General features: G+C 39.0%; 1 protein-coding gene across 3 annotated transcripts in view; it reads left to right on the top strand.

Moving 5' to 3' along the window:
• The first annotated feature begins 1,730 nt into the window (after positions 1 to 1,730).
• UGGT2 (UDP-glucose glycoprotein glucosyltransferase 2) overlaps positions 1,731 to 20,674 on the top strand; it is a 191,643-nt gene continuing 172,699 nt past the window's right edge. For all 3 annotated transcript variants that reach the window (XM_060287968.1, XM_060287969.1, XM_060287970.1), the window contains exons 1-4: positions 1,731 to 1,938; positions 9,064 to 9,146; positions 13,665 to 13,795; positions 14,264 to 14,376. In XM_060287968.1, the coding sequence (XP_060143951.1) occupies positions 1,787 to 1,938; positions 9,064 to 9,146; positions 13,665 to 13,795; positions 14,264 to 14,376 (479 nt within the window). In that variant the 5' untranslated portion in view covers positions 1,731 to 1,786. The remainder of the gene's footprint in view (positions 1,939 to 9,063; positions 9,147 to 13,664; positions 13,796 to 14,263; positions 14,377 to 20,674) is intronic.

Genomic DNA, 20,674 nt, shown 5'->3' with positions numbered 1-20,674 from the left:
TGCATAGAAATGAAGCTCCTTACTCATCTGCATTAGATCGCTGCCTACCAATCCATAAAACAAGGGCTCTTCAATATTTATTGAGCCTCAGTAACGTACTGTGCTAGGTACTGCAAGGGATGCTAAAAATGAATAAGGCATGAGCCCTCAGGGAATATATCATCTCTAGTAGAATAAATAAGCACTGTGTTCAAATTCTAAAGTGAGAATTATAAGTGGTTTATGACAGTTAAAATCAAGAGCTTATGGGAATTTAAAGGAGGGATAGATCATACCAAGTGGGAGCCATCAGGAAAGGAAGGCTAACCTCAGGAAGTGAGACCTGAGTAGAATTTCCAGAGCAAGGTCTTCCAAGAAAAGGTGTATACTTACTAAGCAAATGAGGGGAAAAGAAAAAGTGTAGTGGTCATGTTTCAGCAACTTGGAGAGACCCAGATTCCCTACAGAGCAAGGGAGTCATGGGGGAAAAAAAGGAATAGATCAGTGCATCCCCTAAACTAGTTTCCCCGCCTGCTGCGTCTCTTTACCATATATTTTAATATTTACAATAAATTTCCTCTCTTCTGAATAGAAAAAGAATCATTCCTGACTAGCAGCCAGGATCTTGAGGCTTCACCACTGCCCAGTTAAATAAAACGGAGTATTTTGAGTTGATGAGTCATATGTACTGGAAAACCAGTTAACTCTGTTCCAAGGTTTTGTTTTTGAACCTGATGAGTTTTCGGGTCAGACAGTCCTTGGATGAAATCGAGACCCAATCACAGCTGTGTCATTTTGGCTGATAACGACAAAAACAACTATCACTTTTCTACGCATTTTCACCTGTAACCTTCTAAAACAGCTCTTCTCAAAACTTTAACGAGCAAAGCTATCACGTGGGGTGCCTGTTAATCTAGGGGCTTGGAGTCAGTAGGGCTGGGGTGGGGCTTGAGATTCTGCATTTCTAATAAGCTCCCCGGTGATGCTGAAGCTTCTGGTCTGTGGACCACTTTTGAGAACAAAGGCTAAAAGCATAATTCCCAGCCAGCAGTATCAGCATCACCTGGGAACTTGATGGATGTGAAATGCAAATTATCAGCCCCCACACCAAACCTACTTAATCAGAAACACCGGGATGAGGCCCAGCATCCTGGGTTTTAACAAGCCCTCCAGGTGATGTCACTGGTTTTCGCATACTCGAAGCACCTGGGGGGAAGGGCGGATTAAATACTATTGATGCCTGAATCTCACCCCCAGATATTGCCCTGTAATTGGTGCGTGGTGTGGTCTCGGCATAGGACTTTTTAAAAGATCGACCAGGTGACTCGAATATGCAATAAAATTTGAGACTCCCACGAGGTAGGTATTTGAACTTGATAGGCCTTTTTTCCGCCTGTGCAATGTGGATAACAACCACGCTGGTTCGTGCCTTCGCTTCCAGATTTTGCCATCTCCAGCCAGCCTTAGTTGGCCAAAATCCCACTTCAGTCTCCTGGCCGCGTGCCCCAGAGTCTCTGTCCGAGAACCGGAGGTCCCAGTTGTGGACCCGCCGGAGCATCAGCCACACTCCGCATTCCGGCGCCGCCCGCACCTACGTGGCTCAGGGCTCAGTCCTCTGCGGCTCAAGGGACTGCGCCAGAGCGCTCGGCGCATGCGCTCGGCCCAAGCCAGGCCCCGGTCCGAGTAACGGACTCGGGCTCCCTCCACCGGAAGTGGGCGGGCGCGCTGCGGGAGGAGCCGGGGGTAGCTTAGTAGCTGTGGGCTGTGGGCGCCGGGTCTGGGGGGATCGCGCTTCCTCCGCCGCGCCATGGCGAAGGCCGGCGACGTGGTGCGGCTGCTCCTGGGCTCCACCGCACTCTGGCTCTCGCTGTTCGGCGTGCGGACCGCCTCCGCGTCCAAGGCGGTGACTGCCAGCTTGGCCGCGAAGTGGCCGGAGACCCCGCTGCTGCTGGAGGCCAGGTGAGTGCGGGCCGGACCGTCTGCCGAGCCGGCGCGGAGGGAGGGTCCGGGGGGTCCGGAACGCACCGGCGTCCGGGACCCCGACGGCGCCTGGGACGCCGTCTCTTAGCCCGCCGGCAGTCAGCTTCTTGCACCGCCGCTGGTGCTTTGACCCCCAGAGCATCACCTCCTCCCCTGCTACCCTGTGCGTCGCACTCACTTGCAGTTTCTTTCCCCCGCCTTCGTACTTTGCCTCATCCACGGGTTTTAAAACTTTGTTTAATTCGTTTGGATTTTCTTAGCGTTTACGAAAGAGGAAAGGAAGAATGGGAGGTAGACTGTGGCGTTTAATGCAAGCTCTTCAATTGATGTAGGCAGTTCTTTCTAGGAACCGGTATTTGAAGCACCTGGTTTCAAGATGATAACATTATTCGGTCAGCTCCTAGGCTTCCTGTGGAGAAGACAGCTTCGCAAAGCCCTTACTTCTTTCTGAATCTCATTCACTGGGTTTAGTGCATAAGGTTTCATTTATTGTGGAGAAACAAAACTTGGAGCTATTGAATTTTGCTCTTAGTATTCCAGGAGTTAAACAAAATTTGAAAGTTTTCTTTTTTTAACCGGCATGAAGTTTTAATGCCGGTTGCATTTGTAGTTCACCAAAGCAACAGCTTTTGGTTCTAAAAAGAGTCTTTGTCGCCCTACGTGACATTACATGTGTAAGATATTGATACTAAAACAGATTTTTAAATTGAGCTATAATTGATGTAGCGTATTAGTTTCAGGTGTACAACATAATGATCTGATGTATTTATATGTTGTGAAATGATCACCCCGTAAGTCCAGTTAACGTCTGTCACCACACGTAGTTACACAAGTTTCTTTTCTTGTGATGAGAACTTTTAAGATCTTTCTTGGCAGCTTTGCAATCTACAGGACAGTATTAAAACTATAGTCATCATGCTGTACATTACATCCCCATGACCTATTTATTTTGTAGCAGAAAATTTGTACTGTTTGACCACCTTCACCCATTTCACCTGCATTCCTGCTTCTGGCACCCAATCTGTTCTCTGTATATGAGCTCATTTGTTTATTGTTTTTGCGTGTGTTTTAAGATTTCATAGGGTATTTGTTCTGTTATTTCACTGAGCAGAATGCCCTCAGGTCCGTCCGCGTTCTCACAAATAGCAGGATTTCCTTTCTTATGGCTGAATGATATTCGTGTGTGTGTACCACATTTTTTGTATTCATTCATCATTCAGTGGATTCTTAGGTTGTTTCCATATCTTGGCCATTGTAAATAATGCTGCACTGAACATAGGAGTGCTTACATTTTTGCCAGTCATAGTGTTTTCACTTCCTTTGCATAAATACCCAGAAGTGGAATTGCTGGATCATGTGATAGTTGCTTTTAAAAATTTTTGACGAACCTCCATACTATTTTCCATAGTGGCTGCACCAGTTTACATTCCCCACAACAGTAAACAAGGGTTCCTTTTTCTCCACATCCTCTCCAACACTTGTTATCTCTTGTCTTTTTTTTTTTTTTTTTTCTGTGTTACGTGGGCCTCTCACTGTTGTGGCCTCTCCCGTTGCGGAGCACAGCCTCCGGACGCACAGGCTCTGCGGCCATGGCTTACGGACCCAGCCGCTCCCCAGCATGTGGGATCTTCCCAGACCGGGGCACGAACTCATGTCCCCTGCATCGGCAGGCGGACTCTCAACCACTGCGCCACCAGGGAAGCCCTATCTCTTGTCTTTTTGATAATAGCCCTATTCTAACAGGTGTGAGGTGATATCTCACTGTGGTTTTGATTTGCATATTTCTGATGATTAGTGATGTTGAGCACCTTTTCATGTACCTGTTAGCATTTGTATGTCTTCTTTAGAAAAATGTCTATTCAAATTCTGTCCAGTTTTTAATTGGATTGTTTGGTGTTTTTTTTTCCTATTGAGTTGTATGAGTTCTTTATGTATTTTGATTATTAACCCCTTATCAGATATATGATGTTCAGATATTTTCTCCCATTCAGTAGTTGCTTTTTCATCTTGTTAATGATTTCCTTTGCTGCGCAGAGGCTTTTTAGTTTAATATGGTCCCACTTGTTTATTTTTGCATTTGTTGTCTTTGGTTTTGGTGTGAAATACAAAAAAATCATTGCCAAGAGTGATGTCAAGGAGCTACTGCCTATGTTTTCTTCTAGGAGTTTTATGGTTTCAGGTCTTATGTTCAAGTCTTTAATCTATTTTGAGTTACTTGTGTATGGTGTAAGATAGTGGTCTAGTTTCATTCTTTTGCACACGGCTATCTGGTTTTCCCAAAAGCATTTTATTGAAGAGACTGTCCTTTCCCCGTTGTATATTCTTGGCTCCTTCATCATAAATTTCCCCATTGTATATTCTTGGCTCCTTCATCATAAATTAATTGACCATATATGCGTGGATTTGTTTCTGGGCTCTCTATTCTGTCCCATTGATCTATGTGTGCCAATACCATACTGTTTTCATTGTATAGCTTTGTAATATAGTTTGAAGTCAAGGAGCATTTAGCTCTAGCTTTTCTTAAGATTATTTTGAATTTGGGGGTCTTTGTGGTTCCATGCAAATTTTAGGATTGTTTGTTCTATATCTGTGAAAAATGGCATTGAAATTTTGATAGGGGTTGTGTTGACCCTGGATATTGCTTTGCATTGTATGGAGAACTTTAACAATATTCTTCCAATCCATGGACATAGAATATCTTTCCATTTATTTGTCTTGTCTTCATTTATTTGTGTTGTCTTCAATTACTTTCATCATTGTCTTATAATTTTCAGTGTACAGGTCTTTCACTGCCTTGGTTAAATTTGTTCCTAGGTATTTTTTTGATGCAATTGTAAACAGGATTGTTTTTTAAATTTCTCTTTCTGATAGTTCATTATTAGTGTATAGAAACCCAACAGGTTTTTGTATACTGTTTTGTATACTGAATTCATATATTCTCACAGTTTTTTTTGGCAGAGTCTTTAGGGTTTTCTATATATAATGTCATGTCATCTGAAAATAGTGACAGTTTGGTTTCTTCCTTTCTGATTTGGATGCCTTTAATTTCTTTTTCTTGCCTAACTGCTCTGGCTAAGACTTTAAGTACTAAACTGAACAAAAGTGGTGAGAGTGGGCATCCTTGTCTTTTTCCTGATCTTGTGCCTGACTATGATTTTACCTGTGGGCTTGTTGTATATGACCTTTATTATGTTGAGGTACATTTCCTTTATACCCACTTCGAGTTTTTACTCTTAATGGATGTTGAAATTTTTCAAATACTTTTTGTTTTTGCATCTATTGAGCTGATCATATGATTTTTATCCTTAATTTGTTAATGTGGTGTTTCACATTTATTGATTTGTGGGTGTTGAACCATCCTTGCATCCCTGGAATAACTTGATTATGGTGTATGATCCTTTTAATGTATTACTGTATTCAGTTTGTTAATATTTTGTTGAGGATTTTTGCATTTATGTTCATCAGGAATATTGACCTGTAATTTTCTTGTGGTGTCCTTTTCTGGTTTTGGTATAAGGATGATGTTGGTCTTGTAAAACGAGTTTGGGAGTGTTCCTTCCTCTTCTCTTTTTGGAAGAGTGTGAGGATTGGTATTAATTCTACTTTAAATGTTTGGTAGAATTCACCAATGAAGCTGTCTGGTTCTGGACTTTTATTTGCTGGGAAGCTTTTGATTACTGATTCAATCTCCTTATTAGTAATAAATCTGTTGGATTTTTCTGTTTTATGGGTCAGTCTTGATACTTTGTATATTTCTAGGAGTTTATTAATTTCTTCTAGGCTGCCTAATTTGTTGATGTATAATTGTTCATAGTAGTCTCTTATGATCCATTGTACTTCTGTGGTATCAGATGTAATAAAACAGTTTTTATTAAATAAACTATTCTAGTTTAAAATATGTCCCCTTCCTCTACCTTTTCGCCAGTTTCTCCCATAACTTGCATGGATCTGATCTCATACTCAGTTACAAATCAGTCTAACTTCTCCCAGTATTAGGCTGATAGTTGCAGTGTTTCAATTTCTGCTTGCCTCAGGAGTCTTAGAACTGGAACTCCTGTAGGATGCTCTTTAAGGCCCTTCACAATCTAGCCACACTCTGATGTACCAACCCCATTACTTTTAGTGGGTTGAATGGTGGCTCCCAAAAAGATATGTCCGTATCCTAACCCCTGGAACCTGTGAATGTTACCTTATTTGGAAAAAGTATCTTTGCTGATGTAATTGAGTTAAGGGTCTTGAGACAAGATTGTTATGGATCTGGATGGGTGCTAAATCCAATTTCCTTATGATAAAGAAGAGGAGAAGACACATACAAGGAGGAGGAGGACATATGAATAGAGACAGAGATTGGATTGGTGTAGCCACAAGCCAAGGAACACCTTAAGCCTCCAGAAGCTGGAAGAGGCAAGGAAAGGTTCTCCCCTAGAGCCCTTGGAGGGAGTGTAACCCTATCAATACCTTGATTTTGGACTTTTCCAGAACTGTGAGACAGTTTCTGTTGCTTTAAGTCACCAAATTTTTGGTAATTTATTACAGCAGCAATAGGAAACTAATGTGATTTTGTACCTTGAAGTGGGAATACTGCTGTAATACCTAAATACCTAAAAATGTAGAAATACCTGTTGAATCTGGAAGGAGCTGGAAGAGTTTTGAGAAACGTAGAAAAAGCCTAGATTGCCTTGAAGAGACTGTTGGCATAAATACGGACATTAAAGGCGATTCTGTTAAGGACTTAGAAGAAAGCGTGAAGCATGATAGGAAAAAGCTTCTGTCATCTTAGAGAATAATTACATGATTATGAATAAAATGTTGGTAGAAATATGAACATTAAAGGCACTTTTGGCAAGGGCTTAGAAGGAACTGAGGGATGTGTTATTGGAAATAAAGAAAGATGACCCTTGTTATATAGGCAGAAATCTAGCTGAATTAGATTCTACAGTTGTGTGGGAAGCAGAACATGTAAGCGATGAACTTGGATAGTTAAGAGGATTTCCAAGCAAAGTGTTAAAGGATTTCCAAGCAAAGTATCATCTGGTTTCTCCTTGTTGCTGTAAAATGCAAGAGGAAAGAGAGAAATTGAAAAAGGAACCGTTAAAGAAAAAGGAAGCAGCCTTTGGTAATTTGGGAGGCGCTCAGCCTATCCAGATTGCAAAGGTTGCTAAAATTAGGAAACTCGGTGTTGGGAATGCGTGCTCTGTAAAGAAGGCCAAATGTGTGGCTGGATATCTTTTGTTGTATAGATTAGGTGTGCGACTTGTGGATCCACTCAGCTATCTCGGCAGATGCCAGGAATAAAGAGGGGCTTATCCAGGAGAAGGATCTGGGGAGGATCCTTGTGTAATGGCATGACCCTGGTGAGATACGTAGAAGAACCCCAAGGATTTTGATTGTTGCATCAATAGAAACACTGCCTGCTCGGATCAAAAGGGACAGAGACAGGATGAAATGAGAGAAGGCTGCCAGACTTCCAAAATTCTACAGGCAGGAAGTTGGCTGATAGAACTACATGGCTGCAAATGTGTGCTACACTTCAAGAAAAAGGGAGAATGACACTGAGGGCAAAGCCATGGCAGGCAGCACAGAGGGTGGAGCAATAAGCCACGGAGAGTTATGCTCAAGTCTTAAAAACCTAACAGAATCTTGTGCTGCAATTCGAACTTGCTTGGGATTGATGACTCCTCTACTCTCTACTTTCTCCCTTTTGGAATTGGAATATCTGTCTTTGGGATTTGGAACACCTATGTCACCACTGCATTTTGGAAGCATATAATTTTTTAGTTCTACAGATCCACGTGTGGAGAAGAATTTTGCCTCTGGATGGATCGTACAGGGCCTCACTCATACATAGTTTAGATAATTCACATGATGATATTTACTCATATGTATAAATTCTGCCATATGGAAGAAGTCTTTTACCTGTGAATGCACAATAAATGAGCATGTCAGTAGTTGTTTGGTCAAGTCAATTAGGGAATAAGTGTTGCGCTCTACTTTTCTCAAGGTTTTGTACCATCCCTGTCCTTTTCAGGTCACATCCTATTTAGTATTCCCCATAGTTTCCTCTGCTTTTAGCCTGTTTGTTTGTTTCAATGCCATTGAGTTGGATACCATTAATAGCAAGAGTTGCTTTGAAGTTGCTTATTGCTTTAAATCCCTATGTCTGTCCTGTTTCTGTTGATGAATTAATCAGTTTTTCTCCTTTTCACCTCCTTTTCCCCCTTTAGTGACCATCTCAGACTCACAAGAATTTATCACTCAGCGTGTGTCTGGAAGTCCTCAATACTTCCCATTTATATTAAGCATTAGTTTAGGTTTACTGAGGCTTAAAAGAAAGATAAGATGGGCAATAACAAAGTCTGTACTGTCTGTTTGGTGGTTGTGTCTCTTCTGGTTTAAATAGTTAAATCTACTTGTTTTAGTTGTCTTGCACTTTGTTTCATACAGGACTGAATAATCTTTCACTTATTCCATTATTTCCAAAAGGCTTTATATTGCTTTGGCTATTTTTTTTATTACTTACACTCTGTGGATAAATGGAAGTTTCTTAGGGCTTCAAGACCAAAGACCTAATGCAATACACCAATTTTCTGTTAATTTTTTGATTAAGATATTTTCTGTTTTAAATAATAAAAATATTGTCTACACAAATATGTAGCTAAATGAAAATAATCGATAATATGACTTTTAAAAAATGTTTATAAAACCAGGTTTTGGTTGTGAAAAATAGGCAGTCTATTTTTTAACTTTTTACTTTTATATAACACTCTCTTTATTGCCGTTAAATTATACTTCTCAGTGGCATTTCACATGAAGACACAAAATAAATTATCCATTTTTTAGCTGTAGCTAATAAAGAGGAAAAGCCAAAAGTAATTCCTCATGTAGTCTTTTCCAGTCACGATTATATGCTTGTAGTTAAGAATGATACCTCAGGGAAGAATCATCAGTTTGTTCTCTTTTTGCATTATAGTAAATGGAAATCAGTGACTTTTATTTGAGGAGGTTTTTGTTTTTACCAGAAGTTGTAATTTGGCTCTAAAATATAGTATTGAAACCATTTTTTATTTCCATCGATTAACTGATTACTTTTATTTTTTTTAATAGTGAATTTATGGCAGAAGAAAGTAATGAAAAATTTTGGCAGTTTTTGGAAACTGTACAAGAATTAGCAATTTATAAACAAACAGGTAGGTGATGTACATATTTCAACTTTCAAGATATGTATCAATATTTATGTGCCTATATTAGATATGTTTATTGGTTTTTTTTTGTTTATTGTTTTTAATGGTAAAGTTTAAGTGTAAATGCTTAACTGGGTTAGTAAGTCTGAATATTAAATTTGAAAAAATGTTTTAATGGAAACTATTCCAAGCATCCATTTCCAAAAATATAAGGCTCTAATACTTTGTTATACAAAAACTCATATGATTAGCAGTGTTTGGATATCTCATTATAATCAAGCAGGAATAGAAATTGTTGAATTATGGTTTTCTTTTTACCTAGATTTCTTTGAAATAGTATTAGTTTTGCATCTAGTAATACTAAAATTTTTTTGCCAGAATACGTTTACTCCTGAACTCTTAGAGAGATTTTTAATACTTGCTCTTATTGAGTTAGGTAACCTGTGTGGTTTCATTTCATTATTTAGAAAATGGACTTAGTTATTCCTACTTTTTTTTAATATATATGAGAGTATATATCTATGCATACATACATATATTCTTAGAATGAACTTATGTTTATTAATGTGTTTCTTAAGGAAGATCAGATGCTGAAATTAGGTTTTCACGGCAGAGGCTAAAAGGTTAATTACTAATTATTATAAAGAAAGGTTAAAGAAAAAGGTTAGTTTCCTATCTCTACAGAGAATAGAATAAATGATATTAACATGGAATCTCTCAAGAGGCGATTCTTTAGCCTTTTAACTTAGAGAAAATTTACTACGGTGATTAAATAGTTTATGATTTTATTCCTCAGTGTAAATGTAAGATGAACAATGGTTTTGAATGTTTTAAGTGTTCATTTACTAGAGCCTGTTTGGCTTAAGTGGCTTTAAAGTTCAACAGTTTTATGATTTTATGAGATAGGTTTAAGATAAAGGGAGCAGACATGACTTTAATGATATTTTAAACTGAAATATTTCTAAAAACAAGTAATTTGCTCTTTGAAAAAACTTTTACTAAAAAGCTTCATTATTCATTAATCATGATTTGAGTCACGAGAGACAGTATGCACTGCTTTAGATACTGAGAATACAAAGATGAATAAATGTGATCTGTGTTCTCCAGACCTTATAATATGATAGAGACAACAGAACAGCTACACGTATTATTAGGTGATCAGAACTTTAATGGGGAGGGATAGGTATAACCCGGACATGCGTTAAGAGGCACCCGTCAGTATTTCAGAGAGAGCAGGACAGCCTTTTCAGTGGTGAATGCTGGAGTGGAGTTTTGGATGATAGGATTTAACGAGGTCGTAGGGAAAGGAGACGGGCAAAAGACACCACAGGAATAGATTACGTGGAGAAACTGTGACCACTTAGGAGTCTACTTGGAAAGCAATGGGTGATTGTTGTTCGTTGGTTTTGTATTTGTCCTGGTGATTTTACTTTTGGTATTTGAGGTAAAAATAAGCTAGATTAATATGTCAGGTTTTCATGAGAGTTAAAAAATCCAACACCAGATTTCCTGGCTCTCACCTAAAATCCTGACTGTACCTTTCCCAAACCTGTTGTTCTCAGTACATGCTTTATGGCCTTATTTGGTGCCATTTTCATTGCAGAAGCAATCTTGAAAATTACTCTTATAAATTTTGAACCCTTTAAGTTCAAATTTGTCAGCATATTTTATACCTAAATAAAACAGCATGTCTGGACAAACTGGTGGCAGATCATCAACAAGTTGGAATATAAGCTCAGGAGTACCTGAACTCTACTTTAAGCATAGGAGGTGTATGTGTTTCAGGGTTGAACCTAAAATGAAGTGTATTAAATAAGAAGTACTAACACAAAACTGTAATTCTGTTGAACCTGTTCATAGTGGTGAGCGCCAAATGCACCTTGCTGCCTCAATGCTGACCTTGTTAGGTGTAGGAAGAAACGGTATATATGAGGAATTACAGATGACACAAGCTATCAGATTTTACTGAATTTGTTTTCAAGGCATTATCCTAGAGGAAACATTTAGAATCCTCAGTTACTTGTAATTTTCTAGGTTGTTGAATCTCCATGAGACCCTCTAAATTCTCTCCACTGAAAAATAATTTCAGTGATGTCCTTGCCTAAAAAAATTGTAAAAGTTGAACATTAACTCTTTGAATTCAGGTGCTAGTTTTCCTGCCATTTCGTGAGGACAGTTTACATTATGGGCCAGCATATTCAGACCTTTTAAACATTGAATCGCCTTTTTTTAAATCATTTTGTATGGGTCTGCCACAGAGGTATATATTTATTGATGTCTCAAGATTCGAGTGGCATGATATTAGCTAACCTTTGTAGTTTTGTGTGGTGAATCAGAAATATCAAGCAAGGTTTATCTGACTCCAGAGCCCCTATTTATTTCCCCTTCTTCATGTTCTCAGCATATTAAAATCTCATTCTCAAAGTCCTTCAAGATTTTAATGGTTTCTACACAAATAAAGTTGCTCGTATATTTTAATGGAAAGATTTTTAGAAAATGCTATGACATTTCTAACTCAGTCACTTATAATTGAGAACCAGGTTTGGGGTAGGAAGATTGCCATCTGGACGTGTCACATTTGAAATGCTTGTGGAATATCCAAGTGAGGATATCCAGTAAGCTGATGTAAGTGAGAGATTTAGGTGAAAAAAAAAAAATCCAAACTAAAAGGTAGAATTTGGGGGTTATCAACATCAAGAAGGTAATTGCAGTTATAGGGAAAAGAGATAGAATGAGAAGAAAATAAAGAACACCAGTATTTAAGAGATAACCAGAGGAATAACCTGCAATAGAGACTAGGGAGCACCAGTGGAGGTGGGTGAAAACCTAGAAAGTGTGATGTCATGAAAGCCAGGGGAATATTAAGTGCTACGTGATAGACATTATCAAATACTAAAGAAGAACCAAGTAATATAAATACTAAGATTTAACAAAAGAAAAATTAGTGGTGACTTTGAGAGCACTTTTACAGGTATAGTAATAAAAACTACAGTAGGTTGAGGAAGTAGAGGTAACTATTGTTACGTCTTTAAGATTGACTATAGAGCAAATAAGGTGAATCAGTACGTGATTCATCATGTACTGCTGCCGCTTTTTTTTTTTTAAAGATGAGAGTGATTTATGTATATTAAATGCCAATAGGTAAAAAAACAAGTGAAAGGTGAAAGAAATCGAAAGGGCAAAATCATTATCAGCAGGTTAGTTGGTAAGCATGGATTTAGTTATTTTTAAACATTAGCTAAAATAGTCCAGTGCATCCATGATTATCTTGCAAGTTAAGCCTAAAAATACATAGGCTTACTTTCTGTAACCCCTGAATCCTATATCCATTACTACATTAGAGACAACCTTAACAGTGACCTTGACAAATCTTGGTGTCTGTGGTCAGGCACTACTCACATTTGTTTCTGTTGACCCTCTTCTCTGTTTTCATGTAAAACCAATGTCCTTTTGACTGATGTAGTCTTTGTTATATTATTGCATTAATTTTGACTGTTTTGTTGACCCTATAGCTTTTATGTCTTTTTTAAGATCCATTTTTAAGGTAACATCTCTTCTGTAATGGCTTTTGTGTTGCTTTTACTATTGAAGGCAAGTCTTGCCTTACTTTTTGATTCTTGGGGGGAAACTCACCATAACTTCCTGAGAAAATCACCTACAGTTTGTTAAAGTAGAAGTGAATGAGCACACCTACTCTCATATGATGACTCTTTGAAATCACTGGATTAGGAAAGTATTATTGGCCTAGAATGAAGAGGTCTATTCACTTCTTAAATATTAATTCCAGAAATGTATTAGATGCTGTTTTGTGTGCCAAGAGTGGAAAGGCATAATTGAAAAGCTAGAAAAGATTCTTGCCTTAACGGTTTATAGCTTAATGGGAAGGACAGCATTAAACAAATAATTATACAGATAATTTTTAATTACTGTTTGAGAATTGATCTAGGGATGGTATAGAGTCCTTTGCTATTCTTAGTCTCCTCTTAAATTGTAAGTAGGGCCTATATCTTATCTATGTATTATAACTCTACAACCTTGGAGTGAATTGGTCTATGTTGGCATCTTCCAAATAGATTTTTTTTTTTTTTTTTTTTTTTGCGATACGCGGGCCTCTCACTGTTGTGGCCTCTCCCGTTGCGGAGCACAGGCTCCGGACGCACCGGCTCAGTGGCCATGGCTCACGGGCCCAGCCGCTCCACGGCATGTGGGATCTTCCCTGACCGGGGCACGAACCCATGTCCCCTGCATCGGCAGGCGGACTCTCAACCACTGCGCCACCAGGGAAGCCCCCAAATAGATTTTAATGGCAAGACTATTTTCATCTGGACTTGTATTGCTTGCCTGGACTTCACTGGAAGATAAAAATGAATAATAAACTGGAGATCTTGATTTTCCCTTTTGCTCTAACATCTTCTATTCCAAACTTAAAATATGACATCAATTTAATTAGCTATACAGTGAGAGATGTGCCAATTTGTTGAATACAAAATACTAACATCCTTTTCTTTTGAATTCTTTTTGTAGAATCAGATTATTCTTACTACAACTTAATCCTGAGGAAAGCTGGACAGTTTTTAGACAATTTACATATCAATCTCTTAAAGTTTGCTTTCTCTATAAGGGCATACTCTCCAACTATTCAGATGTTTCAACAGGTATGTAAAAATACCCAAACTATATTTGACAAAGAAGCATGCTAGCAATGTACATACATGTATCTTAATGTGAATATCTTTAGCTAAAAATCTCCAAACTTGTAATACCTGGTTCCATAGCCTATCATCGATTATATTTTCATTGTTACCATCGTTTATAGTATAATTGAGTATTTTAGGTAATTTTGTAGTTATTTGGGATAAGGCAGTTACGAAGACTAATCACCAGTGAAGTGAACTGTAGTGACAATTTTAACTTAATGGGATGTTTTCAACAATTTCAAAGCATGTTTTCCTCCTGTACAGTTGATTTTGTTAAAATGTTTTATTCTGTCTATGTATTTTTACTTTAATTAGAGCAATAACTTAATAGTTGGTAAGCTATTTTAATCAAAATAATGTGTAAGTTTTAAAAATGATATTGTAATTATCGACTACCGTAGCTAAGTGTAATCTTTGAAATCTTAGATCGCAGCTGACGAGCCTCCACCAGATGGCTGTGATGCATTTGTGGTTATCCATGAGAAACACACGTGTAAAGTTAATGAGATTAAAAAGCTGTTGAAGAAGGCTACTTCAAGGTAAATTAATGATCGGCCATAGTGAAAGAAGTGGTTTATAAAAAGAGATGAGGGGTGAAATAGAAACTTCTTATAATAAAAGATTTTAATATTCCAAGACATTGTATATTAAAGAATGTGCTCTCAATATATCTAAATCCTTCTCTAAAGTATATAAGTACTTTCAATATTCTATCTTGATTAGCTTTTGATTTTAGAATACCAAAATACCGTAAAATATATGAGAGATGTATTTTATGTAACGTAAGTTGTTTTTGCAAATACAGGCAGACCTCAAAGATATTGTGGGTTCTCTTCCAGACCACCTCAATAAAGTGAATACTGCAATAATTGACACACATTTTTTTGTAGCTCAGTGCATATAAAAGTTACGTCTACCCTACACAGTAGTCTGTTGAGTGCCCAACAGCATTATGTCTAAAAAAATGTATACCTTAATTTAAAAATACTTTATTGCTAAAAACTGCTAACCATCATCTGAGCCTTCAGTGAGTCAATCTTTTTGCTGGTGGAGAGTGTGAAATATTGCAAGAATTACAAAAATGTGACACAGAGACAGGAAGTGAGCAGATGCTGTTGGAAAAATGGTGACCATAGACTTGCTGGGCACCATTGCCAAAAATCTTCAATGTGTTAAAAATGAAATATCTGTGAAGCACAGTAAAGCAAAGCACAATAAAGTGAGGTATGCCTGTAAACATACAAAGCTGTGGATTTATCTAAGCTATATCTCTTTAAATAGAAACTGAATGTATACCTTGGAGTAAAAAATTAATAACAAAAACAGTAGTATAGAATTGCTTTTTTATAATGCATTATTCAAAACCTTTTTCTTCTTCCAAGTATTTAATACAAATGAATATGAGAAGTAGGAAGGAGATTATTAATTTAGTAGTGATTTTTACAGAGTAATGCCTGCCAGTATATGTTTTACTGCCTGATTGTTTATACTTTAAGAAGTATTAAAGTTGTTTCTCTAATTTTGAAAGAGTTCTTTATATATTAAACAGTAACTTCTTTTATTTGTTGGAAACTTTTTCTAATATTTATTTATATTAATTTTAATATAGAGAAGCTTTTAGTTTTACGTAGCCAAATTTGTCCTTTATGTATGTATGTTTTTATACTTACACAGTTTTTCCCGAACCTGAGTGAGAGATTTTACTAATATTTCCCAGTAGCTTTCTTAAAGTTTTTGTTTCACCTGAAACTTTTAAACTATTTATAGTTTATTTTCTTAGGAAGGCAAGGATCCAGTCAGATCTTTTTCCCCTCAGGTGGCTAGTCAGTTATTATATTCATTATATTTATATTATGGTCTATTTTATAACTTTGTTCTATACTGTTATGTTTCTTGTAACAGTACCATGTTGTTAGTATTTATTGCTTTACGATTTATTCCGGTACCTCACAGGACAATTTCCTCTTCATGGCTGCTTTTTTATCCTCCAGAATTTCTTAGCTCTTTGTGCTTGTTGATGCTTTCAAACTAACATTAGAGTCCTTTTTCTCCTACCAAATTGCCTCCCGAAAAAGCCTTGGTTGGGTTTTAATTAGAATTATATTAAACCTATTAGTTAATTTTAAAAGAATTTAAATGTTTATTATGTCGAATCTCTCAACAGATAACATAGTACGTTTTCTGTTCATTCCTTCTTTTAAAACTTTAAAGTTTTATAATTTACTGTGTTTTTAAAATCAGAAATAACTTGTTTTATCAGTTGTTTTGCATCTATTAAGATCAATTCGAAGTTTTTCTCTTTGGACGTACTGTGTATTATGGTAATATATTTTAAACTATTACACCTTTTCATTTCTAGGGAGAACTATTTGTTAATGGTGTGGGATTATCTTAATTTTTGTTGAAGTAAGATTGCTTGTATCTTCATTAAGATTCATTTTTCTACTTTAATGAGATTAGCTATTATTTAAACTATTTATGCCATTTTTTAATGTTATTCTAGCTTCATATAGTGAATTAGGCAACCATGTCATTCTGTAAGAATTGGTGTAGCATAGCAATTACCTATTTCTCTAAAGCATTAATAGACTATGAAATTGTCAGCCCTAATGTGTTTTTCTTTTCCTAGTGCATTTTTTAAAGTTAACTTTGGTAACTTTATTTTTTAATTGAATTTAATTTATTTATTTATTTTTGGCTGCATTGGGTGTTCATTGCTGTGCACAGGCTTTCTGTAGTTGCGGTGAGTGGGGGCTTCTCTTCGTTGCCGTGCGGTGGCTTCTCTTGTTGCGGAGCACGGGCTCTAGGCACGCAGCCTTCAGTAGTTGTGGCACGTGGGCTCAGTAGTTGTGGCTTGCAGGCTCTAGAGCACAGGCTCAGTAGTTGTGGCACACGGGCTTAGTTGCTTCGCGGCATTTGTGATCTTCCCGGACCAGGGATCGAACCCGCGTCCCCTGTGTTGGCAGGTGGATTCTTAACCACTGCGCCACCAGGGAAGTCTGGTAACTTTTAAAGTTTATTATTGTTGCTGTTTTCTGGCATCTGATGTCTGATGTTATAATTTTCTTAGAGAAACTAATATTAAAGTTAAACATTTAATATTTAGATATTTAATCTAAAATTAAGATTAAAAAAAGGTTAACATCAAGCCGTTTGGGAGAGCAACCTGCCATGAATGCTGTGAGTCCTTGCATGTTCTCGCCTGGTCTGACCAGTAAAAAGTGCAAGACCTGACCTGCTCTATACCTGAACCATTTCTCAGGGTTGTGTTTGTAGTGAGCAACCTTGAGGAACTAGGTAATGTTTCCTTCTGGAAAGAAGAACGAACTTGTTTACTGCTTGTTATAAAACTGTGGTTCCCCAAGTACAGCGATCTTCAGCTGCAACGTACACCCACTGTGTAGTGTCCATTTAGCTCCATATTTTGTCCCACAGCCCGCCTTGTGGAACTTGGGGAGCAGGTATAATGCTCATGCTGCTTGCTATGCTTTGAGCAATAAAAGTCCTTTCTCTTTGACCCAGGAGTCTCAGATCTTCTGCCAGAATCCATAAAATGGCAAAAGCCTAACTTACTACTTTGTAAGTAGGCTAAAACCAAGCCTTAGACCTTTTATAGTTCTTGACGGTTTTAGAAACAAGAGTGGGTTGTTGACAGAGGCATAGCTTTCTGAAAGAGGAAGGACAAAGGCCCCCTGGGTTGGGGAGACAAAAGCTCAACACTTGGATTTCTTTGCTACTGCTCCCCTCTCTTCCGCCATTCTGCACTCCCTGTGCTCCTGGCTGGATGACAGCAGTCTTCGTCTGATAACTGCTACTGGAGCTCCTCACACAGGATGTTTGATCTTTGTTCGTACCGGAAAAGGCACCTAAACTCAATTGGTGGGCTTTGGAAGGTGCTCATGATGGGAAAGGGAATTAAAATGATCTCTCGACCAATTCATTGCACTTCTATTTTTATTGTTTTGGCTCCCACGTCTAAATCTATAACTGGTGTTGTATTGTATGTGTATATACTTTGAATGCTGATGAAGTCTGAAGCGAGATACTCTCACTGGGAGACAACATATCTACTATCTACTCCCAGGTGGTCCAGCAGACTCAACATAGAATCCCAGGAGGAGAAGGGGGGAAATCACAACTTCAGTTACAGACCGAATGGCTGCTTGAATGCCCAGAGAGGTAGTTTCCAAGGACAATGTCGCCACCTGCCTGACTCAGCTATCAAGTACACCCGTTTTTAAAAAGAGAAAATTGCTGAGCTTTAGTTGAAACTGAACACCTGACTTAGGCAGTCTTGTTTACATTGTTTACAATGTTTACAATGATGTTTACATTTTGGCACAGGTCAACTAGGATTCAGTGACTAACAGGGTAGAAGGGAGTCAGTGAGCCTCTCTGGTCAAGTGGAAACAGTATATTCAAGAGTTACTTAAACCTTGTGTGATCTTAGGGGTACATGATGAAGTGGCAGCAGCTCCCCTTTGGGACAAACCCAATGCCCCATTCCATTACCTGAAGTAAAATCTCTGACTCAGTGGGGCCCTCAATTCGCAATTGTTTCCTTTAAAGCCTGGATCAAGTTACTGATACACTCAGCTAAGTTACAGTCTGGTGGTGACTTAGGGCTGCTGTTGCAGTGCATCCAGGCTGCAGCTATGAAAAACCGAAAGCAGATGTAGTCAGTCCATTCAGTGGGCAGAATTCGAGGTCTGACACTCGAAGACCACCAGATTAGAGGCACCAGTCTTTGGGGCTGTACACTGTGAGAATAAGCTGCACCTGCCCATCTGACAGTCTGGGTTACTTCTGTAGATACACACAGTCCACACCCATTATCCAATGAGTCTGAGTGGAGTCGAGCTGCATGTCAAGACTGCAGCATCCAAATTGCTGCTGTTGCTACCTGGCTCCACCACTGCGTGGAAGATGCACCATTACAGACAGGAGCACAATAAAGGACTACATGCTTCTGATGTAAGATCTACCACAGCATACCGGGCTGTGACCTCTGCCCAGAGATGGTTTCTTTGTCTTGTGGTAGAGGCGTCCGCATTGCGCTGGGCCACCACCTGCTTCTGGCACACTGACTATGTCAGATGTTCGACCCTGCTCTTGGTGCCACCTTTGGTGCCTCATCCCTGTTGAGACTTCTTTACGTTATGGTTTCGCTACTTAAGTCCAATCAGCCAACTCTGGCCGCACCACTGTAGCCCTTGGATCTAAACTGTTATTTTTCTGGCTTTCCAGATCATCTGTAGTCTGACAGCTATGCACCTTATTTCACAGAGGCCAGCAACACTAGATCCGTAGTCAAAAGCATTCACTGAACATTCCACGTTCTCTCACCCACAGGCATCTGGTTTCTGAGCATACTAGAATGGCCTCCTCAGAAATTAATTCGAAAAGTTTTGACTCTACCTCTCTCACCCTCTGATCCATAGGCTTTAGTAAGGCCGTTTGATCTCTGGATGTGACCATGCTCGGAAAGGTTCCATCTCTTGGCCACCTCCTGTGAAATGGTTAGGATGAAAGAGGTAGGAGGTTGTATGGATTTGTTCAGGATTCTACCGTGACCGTTGCTGGGTGTCATGTATCTTTCCTTCGGTCAACAGCAGCCTCAGATCATCCTGGTTGGTATGGCCTCTATGTGGTAGCCCAGCCAGAAGGGGCTTGAAGAATTCAAGCTTTAATTTTGGTCCATCCCCCTGGATGGTGTTGTTGGGAAGATGTGGTCCTACCTCATGAAGATAACCAGTTGGCTGAGTCCACTGCTTACCAAGTCTTTCTACGGTGACCACAGGGGCCTAGCTGGGGGCCTATAATGGGTCTTTGTAAGTTTCCTAAAGATGCTCTTGTCTCACTTGAACCTGATTCTTCCGGATGAAAGGTGTGGGTATAAATAGAGGATGACTGGAAAATAGGTAAAATTGTAGGTATTAGGATGGGACACATTGATTTCATGGCTACTGAGGTAGAACTGCAAGTCTAGCACCTGACCTTAGGCTCTGAAGGTGTGGGAAGGGGAAACATTGTTTTCTTTGATCCTGGATCCAGCACAGCAGCCTGTCAAAATAGTCATACAGTCTGCCTGAGTCGCCAGCAGCTGTGGCTGACAATCTGACCTGCTGTGGGGCTTGTCATTCCTCCACATGCTGTGTGAACATGGCCAGTCCTGGGTCTGACTCGTGCCTGACTCCCATCAGTGGCAGCTCCGAAGCGTAGATTCCTCCCTCCCCCAAATTCATGTGTAAACATGTGGGCTGGACAGCCTTCTTTTAATCTTAATGATACAAATGTATACATACACTTCCATCTCCTGAGCAGCCTGGTTGACGCTGCAGCTACTAGGTGCAAGTTTAACAATTTTGGAACTGGAGTGACACGTGCCATTTTGGGATTAAATGTTTGTATTTCTAGAAAGCAGGCACAGAATGTTTTCATTGGGGGTAGCGGTTGCTTTCTTATTATTGGGGGGGGTGGATTCTGCCATAGCCCCGAGTGTCTTTCTGGGTATGGTAAGACTGTGAGGACTTGAATGGTCTGTGCCCAGGCCATTTCTCAGGGTTGTGTGCGGCAGGTGACTTTGAGGGATGAGTTAATGTCTGCCTCTGGGACAAGCAGCAGGTTGTTTACTGCTTCTTATAGGATGAGGGGCTCCCCGCACTCAGTGCTTCTTAGCTGTGGTGCGTACAGCTAAGCATTCTTGTGTAGCATTCTTGTGGGTCCATTTCCACCCTAACGGAATGCGGGGGCCACAGGGAACTGATGCAAACATGCTAAATAATGCTCATGCTGCTTATGTGCCAGGAGTAGTAACGTTCTTTGTTTTTGACCTAA

This window comes from Globicephala melas, chromosome 18, assembly GCF_963455315.2.
Source record: "Globicephala melas chromosome 18, mGloMel1.2, whole genome shotgun sequence".
Classification (NCBI taxonomy): Eukaryota; Metazoa; Chordata; class Mammalia; order Artiodactyla; family Delphinidae; genus Globicephala; species Globicephala melas.
This window is presented reverse-complemented; position numbering and strand designations above follow the sequence as displayed.